Here is a 27,232-nt window from a genome sequence, read left to right as displayed (position 1 = left end):
TTTTTGCCATCGTGTTTATTTGGGATTGGAGACGTGCAATACCATGGGTAATCATGTTATTCCATTCAGAGACTCCAAACCATCTCAATTGCGTAACACACTCAGAGAAATGGTGTCAGCAACGTAAGCACAAACACACACCCACTGGGTCAGCATTATTTCCTACATGTGCTCACAACACCACACAGAAACATACCCAGTCAACACTCTTCTTTTAATATGCCCTGTTATGCCTTCCGATCTATGCAAAGGAATGAGTGATCTAAAGTAACTCCTCCACCCCAAACCAGCTGGGGACCTGTTTCTGATGCAGAGGGCTGTGGGCTCATCGTGGAACTGAATTCACTGGGGTTCACACTCTGTGAGATTGAGCATATCATTTTAGCCATTTCCCCCTGAGTGGTAAATGAAACCTGGCAGAGATTTACTTTAAAATGAATTTACTAATGAACTCTAGGCACTATCCCAGAGCACCGTCTTGATCCAGTGAAAATCACTTCTCTTGAAATAAGTTCACCATGGAAGAACGATTTGAAAATTCTACTTTCTTGTGAAGGGAGTTATCCTATGGCCCCAGCCCCTATTTCACCCCACACGTACCTCCACCTTGTGAATAAGAAACAATATTTGTGACGCCAAAGAAAACATTTGGGGTTTTCTTACACTGATTCTGACAAGTAATCCAAAGGTAGCCTAGAAGGAGAATCAGCTAATTTTATCTTTTAACATGAGAGAAACTCCCAAATGTGTTGCATATCCTGTTTTCAGCATCTAGTATTTCTAAGTTGCCTTAGCTTGCCAAAGATCTCCTAGTTGCTTTGCATCCGAGAAGTGAACATCTGACAGCCCTTGGTAAGATAAAGCCCTTCTCCTCCCCTCACAACTCTGGCTTCAGCACAACCCCCAGGCCCTCCTCTGTTGCTCTTGCTGTGCTCTCAGTTAACCACTGTGATGGTTTCTAAAGCATCAGGCCATGAAGGGGATCTCAGACTGGGTCCTCTTATGGCCCAGGACCCTCCCAAGAACCTGGGGAATTGAGAGCCCTGGGGGACAGAAAGCTGCCATGGGAATGCGTGTCCTACCACCAAGAGGATAGAAAGACCAATCCAGAATATAAAGGAAGGCTCTTGTCCGAACTCTAATTTTAATCCGTGTCTTCAGACCACTTGGAGTTTCACTGGTGGTTGGCTTGAGAAGCCAAAGCTTTGGGACTCGCTGACTCTATAGTTTGACGGCTCCTCCCAGGCATCTCACTAGCCCCCAGCTTCCATTTCGTGGCTCAGGTGGCAGGTGGGTCTGTTGGCTTCCACCAGACCCATCACAACCCTCTACTTTCTCTCTTTACTCTTCCTGTCCTCTGTCTTCCACCCTTACCTTCCCATTGTCAGGGCAGCTTCTGCCTCCCTGTTGCCTTAAGCACCCCATTTCCTCCCTTACTCTGCTCTTTTCCTGCCTCTTTCCACATCCATTTGAGCAAAGGTTGCCACCCGAGCGCTCCCTTTCTCAGACCCCCTAAACCAGATCAAGTTCACAGTTCAAGATCACGTGAAGATGCACAAAGGCTACTTGCAATCTGATGAGTCCACTTGATAACAACTGGGCTTTCTAGGCAGGAAAACAAAGGCAAAATCATGTCTGGAAGGAAGATCATGGCTAGCCCTTAGCAAGGCTGGGAAATTGTTTAGCGCCCCCCCCTTCCCGGGCCTCCATTCACATTTCTTGTACTTCCCTTTCCCATCCCTTCTTGCATATGGAAGAAGGGATTTCTTGTACTTCCCTTTCCCATCCCTTTGTGTTCCTAGCTGAACATTCATCCCTCATACAGTAAGAGCGAATCGTAGCAAAGGCAGCATTTTTAAATCGTGTTCTATGATGTACTGGTTATATTCATATGATGTCACTAGGAATTTTGCAACAACCCAGAAAAAAAAAGAAAAAAAAGCAAGCAAGCAAGTCTGATTTCATAGTTTACTAAGTGGAAGAGCTTCTGAGTTTAGTTTTTTTTCCCATGTGATATATTCTGCTATATGCGGCAACGCAGAGGAAGTCAGAAAGAGGGATGCAGTTCGCAGTATTTCCCAGACTTCTTAGATCAGAGAACTCTTTCTTCCATGGAGCCTCTTGCGGGACTGTTTTGGAAATGCTGAGGAAGGGTCCTCTCCTCCTCCTGGAATAGGAACCTCTGAAAGATTAAAAATAAACATTCTCCACACGTAGCCATCCCTCAAAGGTACTCACAGAAGGGATACTTTGGAAGAGGAGGTCTTCCTCGAGCCACATCAGATCACCCCCTCTGGCAGCCGCCTCCACGAAAGGCCAGGCCCGGCTTAGCCCTAACTCTGGGATTCTGTCTAAAAGGCTCAAAGCCAGCTCAGTAACTTCAGACCACGCCACAGCCACGTGTGACTTCTTCAAACCCTCGAGGGCCTTTCCCCTCCCATCAGAAATAAGAACCGTGACTGGTGCCTCTTCCATGTCGTACAACTGAAGGAAGTGTCCTACAGACGAAGATGTTCGGGGCAGTAAGCGTGGGCTAGCTGGCCTTCAGGAAATAGCCCGCTCCGTGTTAAGCATCTCTTTTCATAGTTTTCAAGATGTGACTAGCTCTGGAGCAGGGCTTTATTATAATTGCCCATACAACTAGTCATCCTCTGTAGCCCTTTCCAGGAAATTCTGTGGATGGGACATGAGGTCAGCTACTTTAAATGAGGTTTAAATGAGGGCTTGTTTTTTTTTCCCCTCAAGTGGAGCAAATGGAAAGATGGATTCTCTATGCCACCCCATCTCTTAAGAGGAATTGAGTGATGATTTCCTAAATATAAGAATTATCCTGCACATCTTCAGCTCCTGATTTTAAGCACCTGCTATATGCAAATTATTTTGCCAGGTGCTTTGGGGAAATACAAGATTAAAAGGTGAGCAATTTGCCCCCACAGAATTTATAGACAGGGAGAGAAATAAGCACTGAGCCACCAGGAAGAAAGTGGTAAGTACCATAGGTATTTGGAAGAAGATGGCAGGCTACACAGGAAGAGGAAGGATTGCTTTCAATCGGGGGGAAGATTAGTGGAGAAAGTGAATTGGACCCCAAGGACCAGTCAATATTGGGCATACTGGGAAAGGAGGAGTGGTAAGTTCTGACCTACCAGGCTGAGAAAGGGATCAAAGAATGGGAGTACACCAGCCTTTACTGGGTGTTTCCCACCTGCCGGGTACAGTGCTGTGGGCTTTATATATTCTATGTCATTTAATCCTTACAATGACCACACAAGGTAGATTTTATTGAAGATGAGAAAGCCAAAGCTCAAAGACATATTTTATTAGATGAGAAAACTAAGACTCAGAAAAGCAAAGTATTTGGCTCTGGGACTCAGGGGTAGGAAGTGGTGACTTGGGACCTGGACTCGGGACTGTGGCATGCCCAAGCTCTGCCCTCTTGGCACCACCGTGGTTTGCTGTACCAGGTGGGTATGAGGAGCTAGACAGTTCAAGATGGTGTCAGTATAGGGAGCAGGAAGAAATGCTTGATGGAAACCAATCGTGGGAAAGATTTAAACCACAGACTTAGAATGAGGACATCATAAAGTGAGCAACAAGGAGTTACTGAATAAAACATGCCCTTACTTGAACACTCCACCATAAAAAAGTTATTTTAGTAAAACAATATACTCACTCTCAGACCCTGGACAAAATCATGACATTTTTAAAAATGTGTCCTTGACCTCAGAGCCCTTCCCCCTCCCCCATCTTCAGTGACTTAAGACCTAAACTGGAAGGAACAGCTCCCTGGGCCACACTCAACCTCCTCCCCACCCCAAGCTAATCAGAATCTTTTTTTTTTTTTTAAGATTTTATTTATTTATTTGAGAGCGAGAATGAGACAGAGAGCATGAGAGAGGGGAGGGTCAGAGGGAGAAGCAGACTCCCTGCCGAGCAAGGAGCCCGATGCGGGACTCAATCCCGGCACTCCAGGATCATGACCTGAGCCGAAGGCAGCCGCTTAACCAACTGAGCCACCCAGGCGCCCCACTAATCAGAATCTTATTCACTCCCGCATTCATTCCTTAATGCATTGACTCAACAACACTTAGTATGTACCAGACACTAGACTGGATGCAGGGCTAATTAAAGACAACCCTTCTCCCAAAGAATTCACACTCTAGTGGAGGACAGAGGCCAAGAGATGAGTGGTGTGATGGACAGAACTAAGGTGAGGGGGATCCCAGCAGAAGGCATCATGTTCAGCCTTGGGAAATGAGGGCAGATTTCTCAGGTGATATCTCCATTGCCTCATTCCTGCATCCCAAGATGACAACAGTCTTACTGGCCACCTGATACTAATGTGTTCACTGAATAATAATGGAGCACCCACTCTGTATGACACATTTGGCTAGACTTGCTAGATTAGTAAGCCTTACTCCTCCCAAGGGTTGTATTTCCTTCTATAAAAAGATGTTTCCAGGGATATGAACAAATTACTCTAGAAGTGGTCTTTTGATGACCTCAGATCCCTCTACATGATTGGCCATCCTCTTATCTCCTCATGCAGTAAGACTACATATTCTTGGAAGGGCGGTCTCCAACTTTTACTTAAAGCTAATAACCCATAGTTTCTTTCTTATCTGCAGATACCCAAATTACATACCAATCTCATTCGGGAAAATTCTCAATAAATTGAACTTGACTTCCGTACTAAAATTACTCTAAATGAAAACGTAGAAAGCTAGTTCAAAAGAAAACAAACTTACATGATAGAACAGATGAATTAAAAAGAGAAGTGACCTTTCCACCAATCACATTATATAGAACTATTAATTTTTACTCTTTGGAAATAAACATTTATAGAGGTATGTAGATGGATAGGTAGACAGAAATCCTGACTAATATTTTGCAAAGAAGTAATGTATGGGGAAACCTACCTGCAATGTACTGTCCTATAGTCATTGCCACTTAAGAATAGCCATTTCCAGGAAAAATAATTTCTCCATCATTTAAAAAGTCTTTGTTTGCTTGCCTAAGAAAAAAAAAGATATAAAAAGTTGTTGCAATGTCAAGGGCAAAAGATTACAATGACCTTTTCCTTAGTGAAATTAAGGATACAGCTTCATGGCAACCAAGAGCCCCTTTACCAAGCTGAGAAACTAATATCTTACCTGAATCATGGGGTCCTAAATTAGGCATGTGGCTGAGTTTTGAAAACCCCCATTATCTCAAAGAAACAAAAGCACCTGAAGGTCACATAGTCTAACCAGTCATTTGATGTTCTTAATTGCAGTGAAACAGTTCAGTTCTTTTTCAAGGAGAAATTGAATTTTGGAATATCATTTAACAGTGTTTTCCACTGCCCAAGATGTATCCTCTGAAAATGTAGTCTTACCACAGGTCTTTGGTGTTATCTGTGGCCTTCACGTTATATTTTAATCCTTGCCTAAATGGATAAGACTCTGTTATATACACTCAGATATCAAGCAGGATAAGTTCAGCTATATATAGTAGAAAATCCAAATTAATAGTCGCTTAAGTCAGATGGACATTAATTTCCCTCTCAAGTAAAAGAGGTCCAGAGGTAGGCTGTACATGGCAGATATGGAAGCTCTACAGGAATCCAAGCCCCAGGCTCCTTCCATCTCCTGCTTCGCAATCCTAATATATGACTTTTAACCTCAAGGGCACCTCATGGTCCAAGATGGCTGCTGCTAGAGCTCCAGCCATCATGCCTATATTCCAGGAATGGAGGAAGAGCCAACATGATTTTCCCTGGCTGTTTTACCTTTTTAAGGAGGCTTGCCTTTTTTTTTTTTTTTAAGATTTGATTTATTTGACAGAGAGAGCACAAGCAGAGGAAGCTGCAGGCAGAGGAAGAGGGAGAAGCAGGCTCCCCGCTGAGCAGGGAGCCCTATATGGGACTCGATCCCAGGACCCTGGGATCATGACCTGAGCCGAAGGCAGACACTTAATCGACTGAGCCACCCAGGCGTCCCAGGAGGCTTCCCTTTACACCCTCCCAGTAAAACTGCCCAAAACTCAGTTATATGGCTATACCTGGTTTCAAGGAAGCTTGGAGATGTAATTTATTAAACCAGGTGATTTGCTGTCCCAAATAATTTAGGTATTATATCATTAGGAAATGAAAAGGGAATCGATATCAGATAGGCAACATGCAATCCCTCCACAAAAGAGAAATATCACTTTTGTATAATTGTGTGTTGATGGGGAGGATGGAGAACAGAGCAAGCTATAGGAGCGATGTTGGAAACTCATGTAAAGTTTGTAATGCCGATGAGACATCCTAAATGGAGATGTGGGGGAAGCAATGGAGATGGAGTCTGGATCTTGGGAGAAAGGTCAAGGCTATGAATACAGATATGGGAATCCTACTATAGGTGTTCTTTAAGGCCACAGAACTGGTAAGAATACCTAACTAATCAATAGGGAAGAGGAGGTCAGGTTTGACCCCGGGGGACTCCAAAGTTTAGAGTCTGGGAAGAAGGTGGAGACCCAGCAAAGAAGACTGGGGTGGGCAGAGAACCAGGAGAATGGCATCCCAGAAGTCAAGGAATTGTGCCACAGGAAGGCAATGAAAAGGTGATAGCCTCGATGAATTGACCAATGAAATCAGAGATTGTTGTAGTACAAAGATAGGAGTGGTGAACACAAAGTGAGGTGCTTCAAATCAGGAGTTTGGAAGTGAGGCGGTTATTGCTAATGATGGAGCTTAGGGTCGAGCCACAGGATTGGGCAGATAAGGTGAGTTGGAGGGAAGAGGAGCTGGAGGTGAGCAGGTTGGGTGGTGAGGAGCCAAGTGTTGCAGGGCTTTCCGATAAAGTCACCAAGGCTGGTGACAGGAGCCATGGTGTAAATCAATATGAATTGCATTCTGGTCTCTGCAGGAATGAGGGAAAGGGGATGAGGAAGCCATTTGCAGTGGAGGTGGTAGTGGTGACCTGTGCCTCAAAGGAGGGAGGAGAAACGGTCTAGAAGTAGTGGGGGGGGGGCTGGAGTGTGGGGCATTTGGAGAGACAAGTAGCTGCCCCTTTCAAGGGACCTTCAGGAGAGAAAAGGGACCTTCAGGAAGCAGCCGAGTTCCAGCTAAAACAGAAAGGCAAAGAGAATATTCAGAGCAGAGGTTAAGGACGTAGAGACAGATATACTGATGGCAGAGGTGGGGGACTGAGTCAGGTCAGGCATTTTCAAAGCCACACAGAGATGAGGGCATTCTGGACGGTGCTAGAGGCCCCAGAGGCTCTGCTGAATTGAACAAGGATGTAGGATAGAATGGGAACAGCCTACCAATGTGCTAGAAGTTCTAACTTGGGATTGGCCCCACGGACAGCTTGCAGTGACAAAGTAGGGTCTATCTTTCCAGGAGAGGAGAGCTCTGGGGGACCCCCTTACGTCCAGCTGGGGGGTGAGGAAGGTTAAGGAAGGAGCCCTCCTCAATTCAGAGAGAGAGAGAGTTCAGCCCAGCCTGGGAAGACCTTTCCTACAGACATGGCCAAAGATGCAATAGCCTGCCTCAAAAGGCAGTGAGCCCCCCTCCTCGGGAGAAGCCAAGGAAACCTACATCTCACAAGAGTGTTCAGATAATGGACACCTTGATGCCCCTTCCAGTCCCATGTCCAAGATTCTGCCCTGGTGCCTTTTACTAAATGTGATGGCAGACGTTGGTTTAGAGTTTACTTTTAAGATTAAATCTTTTGAAAAACTTGATCCTCCATTTTGGTTAAGCCGCCACGAGAACTGTGGGTAGGTAGGCTCTTGGGACTCAGCTGCTGAAATAGAAGGCTTGGGTACTATGTGATCCAGTTCAGAGATAAACTGTTGATTAATGTGGCTACATATATAGCAAATAGGACATTACATAGTTCCTGTGAAATAGACCTTTAAAAGAACAGCAACTATCTTCCCTTTTAGTTGCAGATACGAACTTTTAGCACAGTAGAAAGTGTAACTGCAAAGTAATTTTAATTATTCCTTTTTATGATAAAAAACATTACACGCACACAGAGGTAAAAAGTAAACACTACTTAAGGAAAGGCAATAAAAGGGAGTCTTCCTTTTACCCCAGATTCCACTCATTCCTTAGAGTGAACCACTCTTACTGGTTTTCTAACGTAGGCTCTTTTCGTCTATACCCTGCTCTCTAACCTGGCTTTTCTTTATTAGCATATAGTGGAGACCTTTCCATATCAGCGCTGCCCTCATTCCTTTTAGTAGCTGCATAGTATTCCACTGCTTGGCTCTTCCATGGTAGGTTCGTTCCATCAGTCCCCTGTTGATGGACATTTATGATATTTCCATTTTTGTGGATTTATCCAGTTATTAGAACACGACATGAGCATCTTCTTTGCCCACAGAGCAAACTCTACTGAGTAGGGAATGTATACATATAAAATAAGTCCCTAGAAATAGAAATACCAGATCAAAGCATATGCACATTTCAAATCTTGAAAGGTACTGCCCAATTGCCCTCCAAAGCAACTGCACCCGGTTGTGCTCCCACCAACAGTGAATGAGAGATCCTCCAACAAATTTAACTAAGTCCTTTGAACATGGATTCATAACTGACTTCTGTACAAAGCAGATCAGCATTTGTATTATAACTACCTTCTACTTTACTTGTTTTAGAAACCTGAATTGTTTTTTTACCCAAGGTGAATTAAAGCCAGGGTATAGTTATGATGGAAGACTTCCCTCTGTAAATTACATGACAAGGCTCTTCCTCCCACACAGAATATCCAATTTCCACCGCAGCATATACCCTTCTTACCACAAGACTGTCGACATCCCTGAGAATGTCTGGGAAGTACACTGCAAGTTAACTTTCTGCCTTCCAATTACCAAAGTGGGGAGCCCCCGTTGTGCACAGACACCATTTCCAATACCATGTTATGTTTCATTCATTCCAGGTTTATGGTTTAACTCATTCAGTCCAACCTTCCATAACCAGAGGATATCTCGAGGCACTTGACCAGATGCTCTCTGTAAGGCTCTGCCTTACCTCTCCCCACCGAAAAAATGTATTGACTCACCAGTTATTAACCACATTACTTTTTTAGAGATGTATTCTTACAAGTATCTCCCTGGGGCTGGATCTTAGGAAGACAGCAGCCTAGTAAGTGTGTATAACAAACTACCCAGCTAGTAACCTATATCAGATCTGTCAGAAAGACCAAACCAGCTGTGTGGGTAAATCCACGGTCTTCCTGAAAACCAGGACCAAGGAAGTCTAATTAGAATACATCCAGTTTTTCAAACTTCATTGCATCTTATTTTCATGATCTAAACCGTTCAGCAGTAAAAGCAGAAAGATTGGACCTGGCAAGTAAAGGCAGATTTTGTCACATTGCATATGTAGAACGTGTTAAGTTGCAGCAGAAGGCAAATTGTGGATGCTGCTTTTTGTCTATTTCTGACATCCCTAGAGCTGAAAATGTTAAGTTGCCTTCATTAGTCAAACTTGAATACTATTATTATAAGTTAATGATATAATTTCCCACCCCCATGAAGCTTTCTCTTAAAAAAAAAAAAGTGGGAATCGGTAACACCAGGAGGCTGGCATATTCAATTAAGCATGGTAAGTTTCTCTTTTGATTAAATCTGAAATGAACTGAATCATCTCATTTTGGTCATGGACCACTAAGCCCTCAGGAGCAGTTAGTTAAGAATGCTCAGCATGTGCCGGGCACTTCTGTTGCAAACCCGTGCTTCCAAATGAAATTTACAGACACCAGTTTACAATGTAACACTGAGGATTCAATAAACTAAGAAGTAGGAATTCAAATTAATTGACAGTTCCCAGACACATGAAATCCAGGTGACAGGAGATGATGCATGTACATGATCTAGGGGCTGCTACTGAATGAATGTCAGCCAAATCTAAAGTCTTTCACTTTACATCAAGATAAATAATTGGATAATATATAGGCTCATCGTGAGAAAGAACTGTTTAAGCTTGGTTTTTTATATACAAGTCAGAGTAACCATTCAATACACATTTATTGAACACCCACTCTTTGTCAGGTGCTGTGAGCAAATCAAAACTTTGCCCAGATGAGTACATTGATGTCACAACCCACTTGCAGAGACGTACCCAAGATAGGGGCTTTGAAAAGTGACTCTGCAGAGATCTTTTGCATGCCTCAGGTGGTAGTGGGGCTGGATGTTGGCAAGTCTTGAGATCTGAGGCCTGCCTAGTAAAGTGATTCTTTAGTCATTTATCTCTTAGATATCTGCAGGGTGCAAAGGATGGGAACAAGAGGAAGACATTCAAACCTTCCATCCAGCAACCCCTACCTGGCTCAGAACTCCAAAGCTGAGATCAGAGAACCCCCTTTGAGAATTCTGTGTGTGAGCCATTTGTATCTCTGTCTATGAGATAGAAATTTACAGAAAATTAAGTTCCTAAAATAATAAAGCAGGTGACCTAAAATGATAAAGAACATTAGCTCTCCAGCAGTGTCAACTTCAGCTAAGGTCAGTAAATTGGCTCTTTTCCTGAAACACCGTATTCTGCCATTAGTCTCCGTTGCAAGTTTTTTGGTTTGTAAAATTCTAATTTTGCCTGAACTTGATTGGATTATATATATATATATTAAAAGAGTCTTGAAATAGACAAATACTAACTGTAAACACTATTAGACTTTAGAGGCTTAATCACTGCATTAACCAAGAAAAGCGCCTGGTGAGTTTTCTGCACTGTGCTTCTGATCCTTCCTTTTTTCTCTGCCCCAGAAGGAACATAAACTATGAATAGATTTTGATATAACAAGCACTGTAAACACCTCACACACACACACACACACACACACTCCCTTTGTCATTTGTGTTAATGTTGTTATATTCATAAACACTAAGGACAGCTGAAGCAGTAGGCACTGGGGGGCGGATGAGAAATGGCATCCCTACCCTTGAGGGGCCCACAGCTCGCTGGAGAGAGGTTGGTAAAATGCCTCTGCGGGTCTATGATAATGGGTATGATAGGACGGGTATCAGTGCTGTGATAGAGAAAAGTACCAGGGTGCCCTGCCAGCCCAGGAAAGGGACTCAGGGAAAGCTTCCTGAAAGATGAGATGCATTAAAGCAGCCTTAAAAAGGAGTAAGACAAGCAAATAACAAGTGTGGGGCATTCCAAACCACTAGAAGTGTAACTTACAAACTGGGACAGCAGCTAAGAGACTGTAATCAACATCCAGGCTGGAAATGTTAGACCTAAAGTGTTCAAAGGTAGACTCAGAAGGAGTTGGCAACTCGTTGAATGTGGGGTGTGAGGGGGATCTCTAAGATGGCTGGAAAACACTGGGAGTGAGGAAATCACCAATAGAAAATGCAAGGAGACAGGCGCATTCTCAGGAAAAAGATGATGTGTGGGAGTGTGGGGCATATTGAGTTTAACTGTCGGCGGGGGGGTGGGGGGGGCTTCCAAGTGAAGTGTTCAGAAGTCCATTGGATAAGAGGATCAGAGCCAGAGATCTGACTTGGGAATCACCGATATTCAGGTGGAAGTCCATTGGGTTCTCTGGGAGAATGTGGGGCATGGGGGACAGGGAGCAAGGAGGGAGCCTAGGGAATAGCGGCTTAAGGGTCACTCTCAGGAGTCCTGGAAAACCAGTTTGGACTTCAAGGACAGGGGTGAAGAATATCAGATGCCCTGAGAGACCCAGTCATGTGGAGGCAAAAAGTGGCCAAGGGAAGGTTCAGTGGAGTGATGCTGCCAAGGCCAGATGCAGAGTGAAAAAGTGACCGAAGGAGCCCTAAGGATTCTGAGGCTCCAGCATAGACTGACCTTTCCAGAGGCTTGGCTGTGAAGGGAAGGCAAGAGAGGGCAGTGCCAGCAGGAAACCTGAAGTCAAGAGAAAGGTTCCCAGTGGAGAGACTTAACGAAGGATTGAAGGTTCAAGATGAGTGAGTAGGCAAAGTCCCTGCAGTCGCGAGAAATTGGAATAAAGGACAAAGTATCAATCTTTAAGATAGCAAATTTTGAAAAGCATTGGAAGTCTTCCAAAATATTTATGAGAGCACTCCACATTTCCAATAATAAGGTGACCCTGCCAGGGGAGATGATAGAATCAATTCACATGCGGACAGATCCACTCTTTATGGGTGATTCTGAAGGTCATTCTTAGGGAAATTATTTTTTAAAGCCTTAATAAGGAAATCTGGCTGCTTCATTTCATTACATGATGACCACCAGTTGAGATACAATTATGTATGTATTCTCATTAATTACAGAAGCTAGTCCTATGATTATGTCTATACAAATACAATTAAATTATGTTGATTACCCTTATTATATGGTTCATTCACAGAATATTTACTAAAGACATTTTACAAAACATTACAATGCTGGTTTAATTTCCATTAATATCAATGTAGTCATAATTGGTTTTACATGATGCTTCACAAAAATTAGAAAAATAGTTTAGAGGTTGTCTTCAAAAATAAATATAGGAATAAATACACTCTATGGTCTTGGCGTTTTTGCTTAAGGTGAAAATTTTTGCAATGTTTTGCTTGTAAGAATAAAAATCAGGGGGCACCTGGCTGGCTCAGTCAGGAGAGCATGCGATTATTGATCTTAGGGTCATGAGTTCAAGTCCCATTTTGGGCATAGAACTTACTTATAACAACAACAAAAAAAAACAATAAAAGTCAGACCAGATCCTATTAGATGAAGAAGCTGCCCCATGAGGACAGTTTATAGAATGAAGAGGAGTTTATTCCTTCAAGCTGCTAAGTGATATCTTGTATCTTGGAACATTCCCTATTCTGAGTTTCCATACCCATCTGAGAAGGCCCCCATCGTCATGAATCTTAAGTCCTTGCTTTTTGTCTCTCTGGCTCTCGGCGGTGACTCTACAGGGCACCAGCTAGCTCTACCTTGTTCGCCAAACACTGCCTGGTACACAGCGCAGGTTTGGTTAATACTTGCAGAGCGGAAGATTGTTCATGACTTGCACCCACTTAAGCTCACACTTCCGAAGAGAGCTGACGTAGGGAGAACTTCACTAGAATTCAGTGAGTGCCCATGATGTGCCAAGCACTATTCTAAGATGCTTGTTGAAGGACACAAGATGGTGAGAGAAGGTCCCTTCCCCAGAGAAGCCTGCTGTCTGATGGGAAAGCAGATATGTGGGCAGCAAACTGGAATCAGGGCTGTGACGAGGTATAATCAAAGTGCTATTGGAGTGATGGATTTCCACTTGGGAAGGAGGGCTGCAAGGACAGGGGTGAAGTATCATTAAAGAAACCGTCAGGTCGGGCCTTCAGTTAGGTCTTGATGAGAAGCATCTTAATAATGAAGGAGAAGCCAAAGCCCTGCTTTCCCTTCTCTGCCCCCTACTGTGCTCTCTGCACCTCCCCTGTCACAAAGACCCCTCTCAGCACCCACCTTGTCAGCCCCCACAATGTGCAGGAAGGGGATGACTGACACACCCTGTCTTCCATCTCTGGGCTGTGGACACCTAGCCACCCCATTTTCTCCTGTTTACCTCAGGAAGTTCTTGGGGTTCCACAGGTAGGGCTCAGCCCCACTGGGGCCTTGGGTTTGGGTAGACGTGAAAGGATTTACTTTAGGTCATTAGCCAACAAGAAGCCTACTAAGGAGTGATTGCCTCATCTACTTGCCTGGAAACCCAAACAGAGGGGTTTATTAAGCCCTATGGGGCTCTGAGGATACCACAGAAAACAAGACCCATGGAAATCCCTACCCTCGTGGAGCTTGGCTGCTAACAGAAAGCAACAGATAATCAATATGTATGTTAGATGGTGACGAATGTTAGAGAAAACAAGCTGGGGATAGGAAATACTGGAGAAAGAGAGGCTACAATTTTAAATGGGCTCCTCAGAGAAGCCTCAGTGAGAAGGTGACATTTGAACAAATACTCGAAGGAGCTGAGAGAGTGAACACAATGGATCTCTGGGGGAGGAACATTCCAGGTAGAGGGACCAGTAAATGCCATGGCCCTGAGGTGGGACAACAAGGGGACCAGCATGGCTGGAGCAGAGTGAGCCTGGAGAGAGGGAAAGGATGAGGCAGGGCAGCCTCGGTGGCTAAACCCCCCTTACAGGTCCTAGTAATGACCTTGGCTTTCACTTTGACCTGGGGAGTCACTGTAGGATTTTGCCCAGAGGAGTGACATGATCTGATTGATCACTAAGGATACTGGGATGAGACCAGCCTGGGAGACAGAGGTAAAGGTGGAAGGGGAGACTGGTGAGTAGACCAGCAGGACGGTTGCTGGGCGTGGGAGGGAGGAAGGAGAAGAGGTCAGCTTCTGAAATATTTTGGAAGCAGAGGTACCAGGTTTGCTGATGGATAGCATGTGGGCTGTGAGAGAAAGAGAGGAGCCCAAGCTGACCCCAAGGGCAGTGTTTGCTTATGGCCCCATCAATTTCATTGCGTGCCTTCTCAGTGATGATGGCCTCTCTAACTTGAGTCTCTGCTTCCAGGAAAAAAAAAAAAAAAAAAAAAGGCAATGAATAAACAAGAGGAACATCCAGCTGCACTTTTGCTTTCTAAGCTACCTGCCAAATCCTAAACTTCAAAGACAGAGACGGGAAAGGCAGAACTGAAAACACAAAAATAGATGTAAAAGCACTATGTTCAAGTTTTCCCTTCTGTTTCATTTTTTCTTTTCTTCTCCCAAACCAAGGTCTGTTCACTGAGGTGTGCTCCCCTTTGCATCTATATATCTCTTTTGTCCCTTTTCTGCATTGCTGAGGCTCAGAATGTTCTGCAGCAGCTAGGAGTTAATCTGATCACCAACCCAAAGAGTTCCTTTGTAATACTGCCTGTTTACAGGCTTGGTGGGAAAGAGGTGAAGGAATTTCCAGGGACTGGTTTAATTAATTAACAGCAGAACAGAAACAAAATTCATTCCCTTTGCGTGAACAGACCCCCTGAAGGTTATTTTGCTGTGCAGCTTGGGGCTTCTCTTTTATGTCTGGGTGATAGGGTCAAGGATTTTGATTCCTGATTGTTTCTCAAAATTTGTTCTTAGTCACATTAGGTCCTTATGCTTTGATCTTTCATTCTGCTCTTCCCTACCACCCCCTCAACACACGCTCCCCTGAGGACACTCAGCTGGTATTCTTTTGCAAATTTCAGAACAAGCTAAACTATATTAAAACTGTGTACTAGGTTTTGACGTAGGTGCCTCACGATTTGAGCAGAGTTTGCTATTTCCGAGATTTTAAGTATACAAATATCTGTCGCTATGTAAAAATACAACACTTTAAGTCTTCGCACCACAACAGAGTATATATTTTTTAAGGTTGCCTTAAAACATGTTAAAAATCGCTGCTTCCCTCACTTTGAAAAGTACCCCAAAATGTCTTCATCCTTTATCCCCAGGCACAGAGCTACAGTCGTTTCTGAAATCTGCCCCTCTGTGTCAGCCCTTAATGCCAACATGGAGTCCATGCCTAAAATAGTTTATGGAAGCAGGCCCTTTCCTGCCAAGGTCTCCCCCACCTGAGGTGGCTAAACAGTAATCCTGTTGTGAATATTAATCTTTGTACTTTCAACACTTCATGGGAAGGACGTCCTGAGCACTTAATGTAGGTCAGAGGCCATGTGTACTATTAACCTGATGTCTGTTAACCCATTGAGCCTTCCAACAGCTGTATGAGAAGGGTGTATGAGCCCCGTTTTAAAATTCTGAGCCTGAGACACAGAGGAGTTAAAACCCCTGGTACATCAGGAAGTTCTTTGGAGCCCAGAGATCATGGTGCAGCAGTAATTCCTTGCCTCAACTCTGTCCTCCCAGGTGATGGGGAAAAGCTGATCACCATCTCTCCATTTTCAGATCACAAAGGTATCAATGTTTAAAACACAGAATGGCAGCTCTATCACCTTGACCTCTCAATTTTAGGAAGATGCAAAGTGATCCTTTTCCTAATCGGTTTTGGAACTGACTTCGGAGGGCTCACTAAAACCCGAACACCGGTCCCACTAGGCTTAAACCGCTGGGTCGGGGTGTAGCTAATTCTCCAGGCTTGCATGTTTGCATTGAGAGAAGAGAAGATGCCAACAATTCTCCTAAGGCAACTCGGGGCCATGTCACCCTTGCCTCTGTGGTTTTCGTTAGTTTGTTTTTCTTTTTCCTCTTATTTACAGACTTCTTCCAATGCCAGGTGTTGTGATAAGCCCCTTGCACACATTTTCTCACTTAAGCCTTGCATCTAACTCATGAGCCAATGCCATTGGAATCCCTGTTAAACAGATGGCAAAACTGAAGCTCAGGGATATTCAAGAACTTAACCAAAACTCGCCCAGTGGTCATTGAAAGAGATAGGGCTTCAACCCAGATCTACCTGCCTTTAAGTCACGTCCAAAATTTAACCACAATACTGTGCTGTCCCCAACACACATACAGCCTACTTGGTGTTCTCACCGGTTTGTGGCATCAGGCTGCATAGGTCCTGAAGGTGCCTTTCCTTCCTACCCCAAGGCACAGAGAGGGTCACTTTGAGAATCACAGGTTCTGTGCTGGCTTCTGCCCCGGGGACCACATGCCTACTCTTGTCTGCTCAGCCATCCTCACAACTCTTCTCAGGAGGCACCCTGTGGCGATCCCTGGGGTGTCCATTGGGCTGAAAGGAGCTGCCTTACTTTGTCAGGCTCTGCCTCACCACCCTCGAGGAGCACACCTGAGTGCTGAATTCTGAAGGTGGCATTTCAACTGCTGCTTTTCTAGAAACTCATCTTTAAAAAAAAAAAAATCCTTTTAGGCTGCGGAGGAATGCAGAATGGTAATCAGGTCATGCTAACTGGGACAAAGGTTGAATTAAAGAAGTTGAAGAAGTGAGTAGAAAGGAGAGGTCTCAGCCAGCCTCCCAGCATTGCCTGGCTGCCCCCAGGGCTAAACCCCGAGAGAAAACAAAGAGAGCCAACCCCTCCCACCTTTCAGCAGCTTAGAAAATCTCAAGTGTTGCTGCAGTGGGAAGAGTCGGAACATGCTATCTAGAAAGCCCTCGCTGACCTGTGAAAATGTTTGAGAACCTACGAAATCCCAAGTCTAGAATCATCTCCTATCCTATGTTCCCAGCCTGCCTTTAGAGGATTTGGGAAAGCCAGCCCATGAGTGGCAGGACCCTTCCATGCTTTGGGGTGCCTTTTCTCATCATTTCCCTCTGGTCTACATCTAAGCCCTGAAAATACTCCTGTGACCGCACACAGTAGGCGATCAGCGGTTTCCTGTCAAATATTTTCTCTGCCGTGATTCCGGACTTTGGGGCATTCCTTAGATTAGGTTACCTCAGGTTGTTTCCACAGGTTTATTTGTCTGGCCTTCTGAATGCTTTCCTGCTTTATTATCATTTTTATGTAATTGTTAAATGGCAATTATTGCCCATCTTCACAGAGCTTTAGAAGGTTCTAAGTTCAAACAGTGACCCTGAGACCACTGAAGAGTTTTATTGGTAGAAGCACCATCTTCTATGTTTCAGAACTTCTTTCTCTGTCTTCTGGGCTTTTTAGCCAACGATGTGAGGACCTCTTGGAAGTGTCTTCCACAAGAAGTACCCCTCTTCGGGGCTTATGGCTGCGGAGTATGGAGAAGCAGATAAGACTAGGTTCGGCAGCCAAGAGAGAGGTTGGCACCCACCCTGCCAACTGCAAGCAGTCACAACCCCCTCCCTCCCTCCTCCTTCCTTGAACTCCTTCTTTTTCTCTTCATTTTCTGGCCTTTCTTATTCCCTTTCACCTCCTCCTCCTAATCCCCAGGCTTTCTTTTCTCTCCCCCTTTCTTCCCAGAGTTTTCCTCAGAAATTAAATAAAAACAGCTGAATTCAAAATACCTTTCAGCATGGTATGAGAATCTCAAGCCACCAGACCACAGATGAAAGGTTTGCCTTGGACCTCCTCCCTCCCTTCCGCTTGCTTACAAAATAAAGGAAGCTGCCCCCAGCGCTAAACCCCAAGAGACCTTTTCTCTGAACTTCCAAGCTCCCTCAGAGACCTTCAACGCTGACCTTCAAGCTCCCTCAGAGATGGACATCGCGCCTGTCACCTCATCCTTCTTCCTCATTCCTCATGAAGCCCGAGCCCCATGCCAGCCTACTTTGCTCTGTGTTACATTTCCTTTCCTGTTTCCTTCGAGAATGTGCATTCTGGTGCACGTTCATTGCCTACACCGAGGCGCTCTCGTTCCAGAGGCCGCCTTTGTGGTAGCAAGGTGTCTGGGCTTAGGACTGTTGGAGCTGGGATGCAGAAAGGGCTCCATCTGGGGTCACCTTCACCATTGGAACCAGCTGATCCCACTCTAGCTTCCAGCTTCTGTCACCCCCACCCAGTCACGAAAGTCACTGCTATGACCACACCCCATGACTTCCATCCATGAGTGGGAGGTAGCTAAGCGGATGTCAACCTACCATGTCCCATCCTAAGAAAAGAGACCCTCCAAGAGAAAGTATGGGTTTTGGTTTGGTTTGGTTCCGTTTGGGTCTAACTAGAAAGGTAAAATGAGCTCCCACGTTAGTACGCTGCTAGAGAATCCAGCCAACACAAATCCCTACTGAGAACATTGTAGAGCTTGTGGTGCACTGAAGGGCTCATCCTATGTGAATCTAGGCAAGAACCAGTCCGTTTAAAATGAGGCTCCTTTGTACCTTGAATGTTCCTGGGTGGGGGAGGGGAGGTGCAGAGGGGATCAAGGATTAAAAAAGAAAGCAAAATGGGCTATGTTTCACTAATTTCTACATTTTTGCATGCTTTTTATTTTCCTGTGCTTGTTGCATGCATGTAACCATTAATTATGTCAATAATGGAGAAGAAATTAAGTGTCTTACTTGTGGTATAGCTGTTTGAAATGATGATTTTGAGAATTTGGAGTATTTTTCCAGCACCTTCCCCTAAGTGGCTCATCACCAACAGACTTTACTTGCTGTGCTCAGTTGATCATTCTTTGCCCTAAATCGCCAGGTGGAAGCAGATGCCTCCTTGATGCTTTAATTGCCGCTGACTCAGCTATTCGGAGAGCTGGGATGCATCCTCCCAGCTCGTTTAGAAACTTCAGTGTTGATTAAGATAGATGTTTGGAAACCGAAGTCAACTCAAAGGACCCCTGGGCTTGGCTTTCCATGGTCGAAAGCCAGTTCTGGGATGGACATTTAATTCCAGAGAAACGGCTGTCTCCAGAGCAGCACCGTATCTTTAGACATGTTTTGGATCTCAGCAGGAGAGGGGGCTTTAGTGATGACTAGCGCCTTCCTTTATTTTGTAAGCAAGCGGGAGGGAGGGAGGAGGTCCAAGGCAAACCTTTCATCTGTGGTCTGGTGGCTTGAGATTCTCAACAGAGATTTGGGCTAAAGAATCCACAAAGGTAAGAACGTACCCCTTGTGCAGGGCACAGGGTGTTTGGGTTGAGCAGAAAGTTGTGCAAGCCACGTGCCTGTTGGGCCAGTGCCTCGCATTTTCCGAGAGCCCCTCTCTTTATCGTCCTCCTCATTGTGTCTCCTTTTCCACTGCTTTCTCTTGCTTCAGGGAGGTTCAGAGAAAAGGCTTCTATTCTCCATAAGATTGCCAAGAAGAAATGCCAGGTGGATGAGAACGAGAGGCAGAACGGGGCTGCCAATCACGTGGGTGAGTGCAGAGAAACTTGCATCCATCCCATGCCTTTCCCGGAGCACTCGGAGGGGCGTGGGGAGGCAGGACCCAGCGTGGGCCCCTTGACTCGGTGCAGACCCGCAACCCTGCGGCTCAGCCCGTTCCTGGGTTTCCGCAAGAGCCCATTTTCCCTGGGGGGCACAGGGCATAAATGGATACACTATGTCACCTACTCTAGGGGAACTCCAAGAAGAGTAAAATGATTCTCTGAGGAACCTAAAGTAAAACCAGCTTCTAACCAGGCATTTCCCTTGAAGAGTAGAAAATCATTTCATTTCAGGAATTCTACAGAAGGACGACCCACACATACACCTGTCTTTTTTAATGTTTAACAAAATGTGAGAGTATCCTTTCTGAGATTCTTGCCTGGTAACCAGATACTGACATGCTATACTTGGGACATGGCCCATGCCACACCCACTAAGTTACCAGACAGTTCACTTGGTCACTCCTGAACTGAGTGACGGGGTCCTTGCGAGGTGACACCACCTCTCCTTTCTCAAGAATTCAGCAATAGCAGCCCAGGTCTCTTTGGGCTGACTTTTTCTGAGTTCCCGTGTGAACCAGATCGTGACATTCAGACATCTTATTTTAACTCGGAACATGATGTTCCTCCTCTCCTGTCTGCAACTATAATATAACCCACTAATCCTAAATTCAGACTAAATTTAACCTAATCTGGATCTCTGCTACAAACGATGCCGTTGCCCAAGAAACTGCAATGATCTGCAGACAAAATGCTGCAGCGTTGCACTCAAAATACGGGACACTCCTTAGGAGAGTTTCTGCCTCTCCTGTTAGCCTGACTTCTGGCTCCCGGACAACCTTTGGCCAAGGAACAGTCAAGATTCTATTGGGTATGAAAAGAAAAACCTGAGGGGAATAAGCTGAGATGTTAAATATTGTGTGCAGGGGCTGTTTCTTCTCATCAGTTCACCTCTGTTCTCGAACATCTTAATTCCACTTTGGGACCTGATCATCCTGTGTTGGTAGGGTCAGGTTTGGCCATCGTGGGCTGATCTCAATGTTGTCTCACTTCAGCCAGTAGACACCCCAAAACCCAGTTTTAATATCTCCCCAGGTACTTGGTGTTTGGTATTTTTCATGACTGGACCAAGCGTATTAGGAATAGTTGGTAGAGCCACATAAAGCAGAACACCACATACATGACACTGCTGCTGTGAAAAACATGGAAAGATAAAATACATTTGAGCTTCTGTGGCTTTTTGTATTTAAATATACTTATGCATCTGTATCCCACCACTAAATACATGAGTAAACAGAAACATTTCCCTGTGATTTCCAAAATGTGGCCACTTCAAGCCCAATCATTTTTATGTAACTCTCAAAATATTTTCCAGTGATAAAAATGTGTCGTCCTTTGGAAGTTACTAGAAACAAACATTCTGACACTCTATGAGTGGCCCAATACAGCTCGTATCTGAGACCAAGGAGCATGACGATGCCCTCGGCAGGCCTGACACAGACCCCCACGGCTTCATTGTCTCCTGAAATCCAAGAAGATTGGGACATGGCCCATGCCACACCCACTAAGTTACCAGACAGTTCACTTGGTCACTCCTAAACTGAGTGGCGGGGTCCCAGCAGAGCCAGAAGGTCTAAGCACCTTTCTATTTTGCTCCCACTGAAGTCGTGGCAGACCTTGGTGGTGCTGATCACTGATCACGTGAGGTGCTCCTCTGAGCCCCCAAAAGAAATCGTCTAGTGCCAGGCAGTGACTATAATAATGATCAGAATAGTTTGTTGCTTGCTTGTTTGCTCTGTCCCAGCTCTGTGCCACGTGCTTTATATGCATGTTCTTATTTCGCAGGCATACCCTTTGATTGTATCGTTGTTAGTGGTATTAGCACATCACCCCATTTTCACAGATGAGGAAGCTAAATCTCAGAGAAGTTAAATTACTTGCTAGGCGTCCCACAGCATAAGCAGTAGAACCACAGTATGAGCCCAGGCTGGTCTGGGATGCCCAGTGTCAGAGAGTCCCAGGGCTTCACCATGACCCTGGAGGCACTTCTAACTCCCAGAGAAAAACTGGAATTTGTACCTGCTGACCTGTGGCTTCATGCTAGGCAGATGTTATCTCGCACTTAGGAATGACAGATGTTTCCCTCTGTTACTTGTTCAGCTTCCCCTCGCCTTGCTTGCCATAGGATGCCCAGGTGTAGAATGTGCAGAAGAGCATTCTCCAGGCATTTTGAGAAGGCCAGGCTCTAGAGCCTGCCCCCACCACCCAGACATTGGCAGGCTTGTGCACGCAACGCACCTAGAGAATTAGGGCTGGAAGCAGTGGGCCTTAAGGTCAACCAGTTGAACCCCCTCATTTCACAGATAAGGTTCCTGAAACCCACAGAAAGGAGATTTGCCTGAAGTGACAGCCTGATAATGGCAGAGCAAAGTCTTGGACCCAAGTCTCCTGGGTCCCTAGCCAATAAATATCCTTTCCAGAATGTTGTATAAAAGAAAAGATCCTGCTGTAAAAAAAAAAAAAAAAAAAAAAAATCCAAGGGGTGTGGTCCTGGATATAATATTAGTGTACAGATTGAGCATGGTTTTGGTGAAAAAATGTTTGTGGTCATGTTCTTGAATGGCTACTTGGTGACTTTGCCTGGCATAGAGAATGTGCGCCAGGGGAGCTGAATGGGGACTCAAGATATCAGCCCAGAGTGAGAGAGCCAGAGAGCTATTAAAGAGAGGAGGAGGACTGAAAACGCTGAGAGGTATTGGGAAGAATGCTAAAAATCCTTTGCCATTTGGCACCACCCCAGCCCTGGGCCTTAACCCCTCTGAGACCACTGTCTTCTTTGGCCCAACATTTTAGGACATTCCTTCCAACATGGCTCTTACCCCCATTGACTCCATTTGCTTTCTCTGTGTGTATCTACATTGTACCACAGAAAAAATCGAGCTCCCAAACAGCACCAGCACGGAGGTTGAAATGACACCACCCAGTGATGCTTCGGAACCCGTACAAAATGGAAATCTCTCCCACACCATCGAAGCTGCGGAAGCCCAGGTATGGCTTTTCCCCCTTGTTCTTGATGTCCTAACACAGCTTCCCTTCTCCTCGGAGACCCACGCTCCCAGGCAGGGCAGACATGGGGGAGAGTGGGTTCTCTTCATGTCTGTTGCTCAGTACCAGCAAAGGCCCCCACGTGTGTCAAGCTCTTTGTGTACTGAATGAATTCACACATTTTCTAAGCCACTGTTTCTCAGAGTGAGATCGGTGGCCTCATCCATTTCATCTCCCCGAGATCAAAATACAGATCCCTGGGCCATACTCCAGACCTGATGAAACAGAATCTTGGGTTAACAGCTTCCAGATATCAACATTTTAAACTCGCTTCCCGGTGATTCTTAGTAAATGATAAAGTTTGATGGCTGTTGCAGTCTAATCCTTTCTCTGTGTCTTTAAGATCAAGGGTAAGTAACCAAGAAACTACAGCCATCACACCCTGGTTAACCCCCCTTGGCCTTCCCTGGCTCCGCAATTGAAATTAATCAATACTGTGGCCCATTCTGCCATCCAGTGGTGCAACCAATAGACAACTGTTTGATTTAATAGTTGTAATACTTAACCTTCCACGTGCTCTATGCCACGGACTTGGTACTGGGCACTTTACATATATTGCCTTTAAACCTCACAGCTGAAGGCGTAGGCCTTTCCTTTCTCCATTTTAGAGTTGAGGAAGCTCAAGTGTGACAAGATGAAGTGCTTAATCAGGATTACCTAGCTGGTAGGTAGCAGAGCTGTGATTCAATCCCCGATCCATCTAAATGCAGTGCCTGGACTATTTCCAGCACACAGCACTGCCTCTGGACCACAGCTGCTCACAAAAGGAAGCAGAACCACCCAAAAGTAGGTGATGCTTGCCACATTTCTGGATCTCCTCCTTACCAAGTGTATCAGGATTTCTAAGGCATAGGGCCCCAACTCACATTCTCATCAGGCACCCTCAGTCCATGTTTCTCAAACTCGAATGTGCTTACAAAGCTCCTGGGGGATCATGTTAAAATTCAGAATTGGATATGTCAGGTCTGGAGTGGGTCCCAGAATCTGCAAAGCTAGCGAGCCCCCAGATGGTTCTGCCGCTGCTGGTCCAAGGACCTCACTTTGAATAGCACTGCTGTAAAGTTTGTGACCTACTTCTCTAGACAGAATTTTCCCAATGAGCTGAAAAGTTACACGTGCCCACAAACAGAAGCCAGACTACAACAAATCTATTCCAGGACCTTCTTCTTCTTTATTCCAGGATACACTCTGCAATGGAGCCTGCACTTCTTAGGGGAAAAAAAAAACATGCTAGTTTTGCCAGTTGCCCTTATTCCCTGAAAGAATAGGCAAGAAAAGTCTCTTCACTTAAAGGAAAGGGTAAAGATATTGAGCACCTTTTCATGTACCTGTTGGTCATTTGCATATCTTCTTTGGAAAAATACCTATTCGGGTATTTTGCCCATATTTTAATCAGGTTATTTTTTTATTTTGCTATTGCGTTGTAGGGGTTCCTTATATAGTTTGGATATTAACCCCTTATCAGATATATGGCTTGGCAAATGTTTTCTCTCATTCCATGGATTGCCTTTCATTTTGACGAGGGTTTCCTTTGCTGTGCTTTTCATATATATACATACATATAAAGATATATATATATATGTATGTATGTATATATATACACCAAATGACTGTGTTGTACACCTTAAATAGATATGATTTGTATTTGTCCATTACACATCAGTAAAGCTGGAAAAGAATTAACGAAAGGAAATGATAAAGAAAGGGAGCTCCTTCTGCCCTGTCTCCTCTGCCTTCTAGGCTCTCGCCCTTCTGCCCAGAGCCCTGTGGTCCCATCACATTAGCTCAAGTGTAAGCTGGCAGAGCCACTTATGTCCACATGGCTAAACAGCATGTGGCAACAGGAGGTGGGCCCCAAGGACATCTGGCTGCCCTTGGGGATGACACAGTCACAGGTGTGCAGAGGGCAGCGTCCTCATCGTGCCTCTCCATCTGGCTGGCAGAGGGACATCTGTGCCCCCCACAAGGGAGGACCTTACTGCAGGGGAGTGAGAGAGCCTCACCTGACCCCTCTCTGAGCAGAGCTGTGCCCCCCTGGTCTCACACAGGGAAACAGGACAGATTTGTGCACCACCTCAAGAGCAAAGAGGAGGCACCCCAAGGAGCCTCGCGCGCTGGCCGCCGGACGGCCTGGTAGGGAATGGTGGATCCACCCGGAGCGAGTTACCTAATCTCGCTTCAGGCTCCCCATTGACAAATTATAGATAATAATGGTGCTGCCCTCGTTTGGGTTATTAGGAGAGTTACATGAGAAAATGTATGGAAAGCACTTAGCACAGAGCTAAATGCTGCTATTTATATTATTCTGTGCCCACACTTACCGTATAAATCCCAGCCAAGGTGTTCCTTCCCTGAAGGAGCTTGTTTAGGTAAAATGAAAATGTAATACATATAGATAGATAGAGATGCTATAGGTGGACACACACACATAAACAGATAAGAAAATACTTATTCATATACATATGTATATATATATATATATATATAATGTCTGGGGGTATTCAGGATATAATAAATAAACAAACATTTGTGGTAAGTAAATAATTATAGCCCAGAGTGACCACGGGGCTCTGTGCAAAGTGCTCTGGGAGCCTGACAGAGGAAGAAGTTGACACAAGAGAAAGTGTAAAGGTAGAGGTAACATTTGACTGGGTGCTGATGGGTGAGTAGGAGTTCGTTGCTCAGAGAAGGAGATGACAAGTGCAAAGGTGTAAAACCTTAAGAAGGAAGTTCATGTTTAGTGGTGGGTGAGAAGGCCAGTGGACCCAGAGACTGAAGCAGAAGGCGAGGAGTGAAGAGAGATCCACTAGGAAAGGTAAACGGGGCTGAAACTCTTCAACTGTTCAATCAGAAAAATTTTAAGTGTTCATCTAATATGTGTCAGGCACCGGGCTGGGCCCTGGAGACACCCACACATTCCAGCCAAGCAAAGAATTTGCAGATACAAACCAAGATATAGATGACCACAAGGGCCAAGAAGGAAATTCAGCATGGTGGTGTGGCGAGGACTTGTGGAGGGCCCTTGTAGGTTGGGAACTGCGGGGAGGCCTCACTAAGGAAGTGGCATTTGAACTGAGGCTGAACTCCAAGGAGGCAGCCAAGGAAACAGCACCCACAGAGGCAGAAACGAGTTAGGCTTCCTCAAGGAACAGAACAGTCAGTGTGGCTGGTGGATGGGGAGCAGAGGGAGGGAGGATGGTGACAATGAGGTGGGACAGGAGGGCCAAGCAGAGCTGGCTCACCTTGTAGACCATGATAAAGAAGTTGACTTCCTTCTAGGGTAGCAACAAGCCACTGGAGGTTCCCGGATATGATCTGTTCTTCTAAAAAATCCCTAGGGCTGCGCTGCCATGTGGAGAGTGAATTTGGGGCAGGGGGGCTGCATACCAATAGCGGGGCAAAGGGGCCACTGTAGGAGTTGAGGTTGAGAGCTGATGGTGGCATGCACCAGTGCAGTAGACCTGAAGGTATGGAAAAATACATGGATCGTGAAGGGCATTGTCGGCTCCACCAAGCAGTCTGGACTTTACCCTGTCAGGAGTGGGGAGCCAAAGAGGGTTTAGAGGAAGCCCTGTCAGTGTCAGATTTGGAAGAGAGGAGCATAGTGCTTTCAGGACGCTCAAGAAGGGCCCAGAGTGAGGGAAGACTAGATGCAGGGCATCAAGGGAAGAGCCTCTCGGCTCAAGGGTCAGCAAACTATGATCCATGGCCAAATCTGGCCTGCAGACTATTTTAATTCAACCCGTGAGACAAGAATGTTTTTACATTTTTAAAGGTTTTAAAAAAAAACACTAGCAGCATATGTGACAGAGACCATATGGACCACAAAGCCTAAAATATTTACTATCTGGCCCTTTACAGGAAAAGGTTTGCCCACCCCTAGACCATCTGCAGTCTTTAAAAAAAAGAGAGAGAGAGAGAAAGAAAGAAAAAGAATAAGGAAGCTCTTCATGTATTGATACGGAATGATCTTCAATATATGTTCAATGAAAAAGGCATACTGCCAAATTGTACCCAGTCTAGGATATTTGTATGAGGGGAGAAAACGGGGGGAAATGACATATATATTTGCTTGGGATGCTACTGAAAAAACTGGTCATGCTGACTACCTCCTGAACCAGGGTCTGGGTGATGGGGAACCAGAGTGGCAAAGGGTCTTTTCAGTATGCAGCTTTCTGTAGCTTTTAAATTTTGAACCAGGTACCTGTATTCCCTATTCCAAAAAATGCAACAACAATAAAAATAATAATGGGTTAAATTAAAACAGAATCAGTATGTTTTAGTGGTTTAAGATCAGAGACTCTGGAGACAGACCACAAGAATCCAAGTCCCAGATCCGCCACTTACCTGCTCTGTGACATTGGCCGCCTTACTTAACCTCTCTGTTCTCCATTTTCCTTCTCTGTGAAACGTGGATAAAATCCTATTTCATAGCATTGCCATGAGAATAGTCTCTTAGAATAGTTCTTGGCACATAGAAAACACTGCCTGGGTGTTTGCTATTATTAGTGGTACTTAGTAAAACTTAAAAA

The 27,232-nt window shown here is 45.0% G+C and overlaps 1 protein-coding gene across 1 annotated transcript in view; it reads left to right on the top strand.

The window, feature by feature from the left end:
* SLC24A2 (solute carrier family 24 member 2) overlaps positions 1-23,361 on the top strand; it is a 205,140-nt gene extending 181,779 nt beyond the window's left edge. The window contains exons 4-7 of the mRNA XM_064579887.1: positions 19,487-19,585; positions 22,525-22,643; positions 23,044-23,050; positions 23,309-23,361. Coding sequence (XP_064435957.1) covers positions 19,487-19,585; positions 22,525-22,643; positions 23,044-23,050; positions 23,309-23,361 — 278 coding nt within the window. The remainder of the gene's footprint in view (positions 1-19,486; positions 19,586-22,524; positions 22,644-23,043; positions 23,051-23,308) is intronic.
* Positions 23,362-27,232: the final 3,871 nt, after the last annotated feature.

This window comes from Mirounga angustirostris, unplaced genomic scaffold, assembly GCF_029215605.1.
Source record: "Mirounga angustirostris isolate CCGP_5_RB_7025 unplaced genomic scaffold, mMirAng1.0.hap1 SCAF_15, whole genome shotgun sequence".
Lineage (NCBI taxonomy): Eukaryota > Metazoa > Chordata > Mammalia > Carnivora > Phocidae > Mirounga > Mirounga angustirostris.
This window is presented reverse-complemented; position numbering and strand designations above follow the sequence as displayed.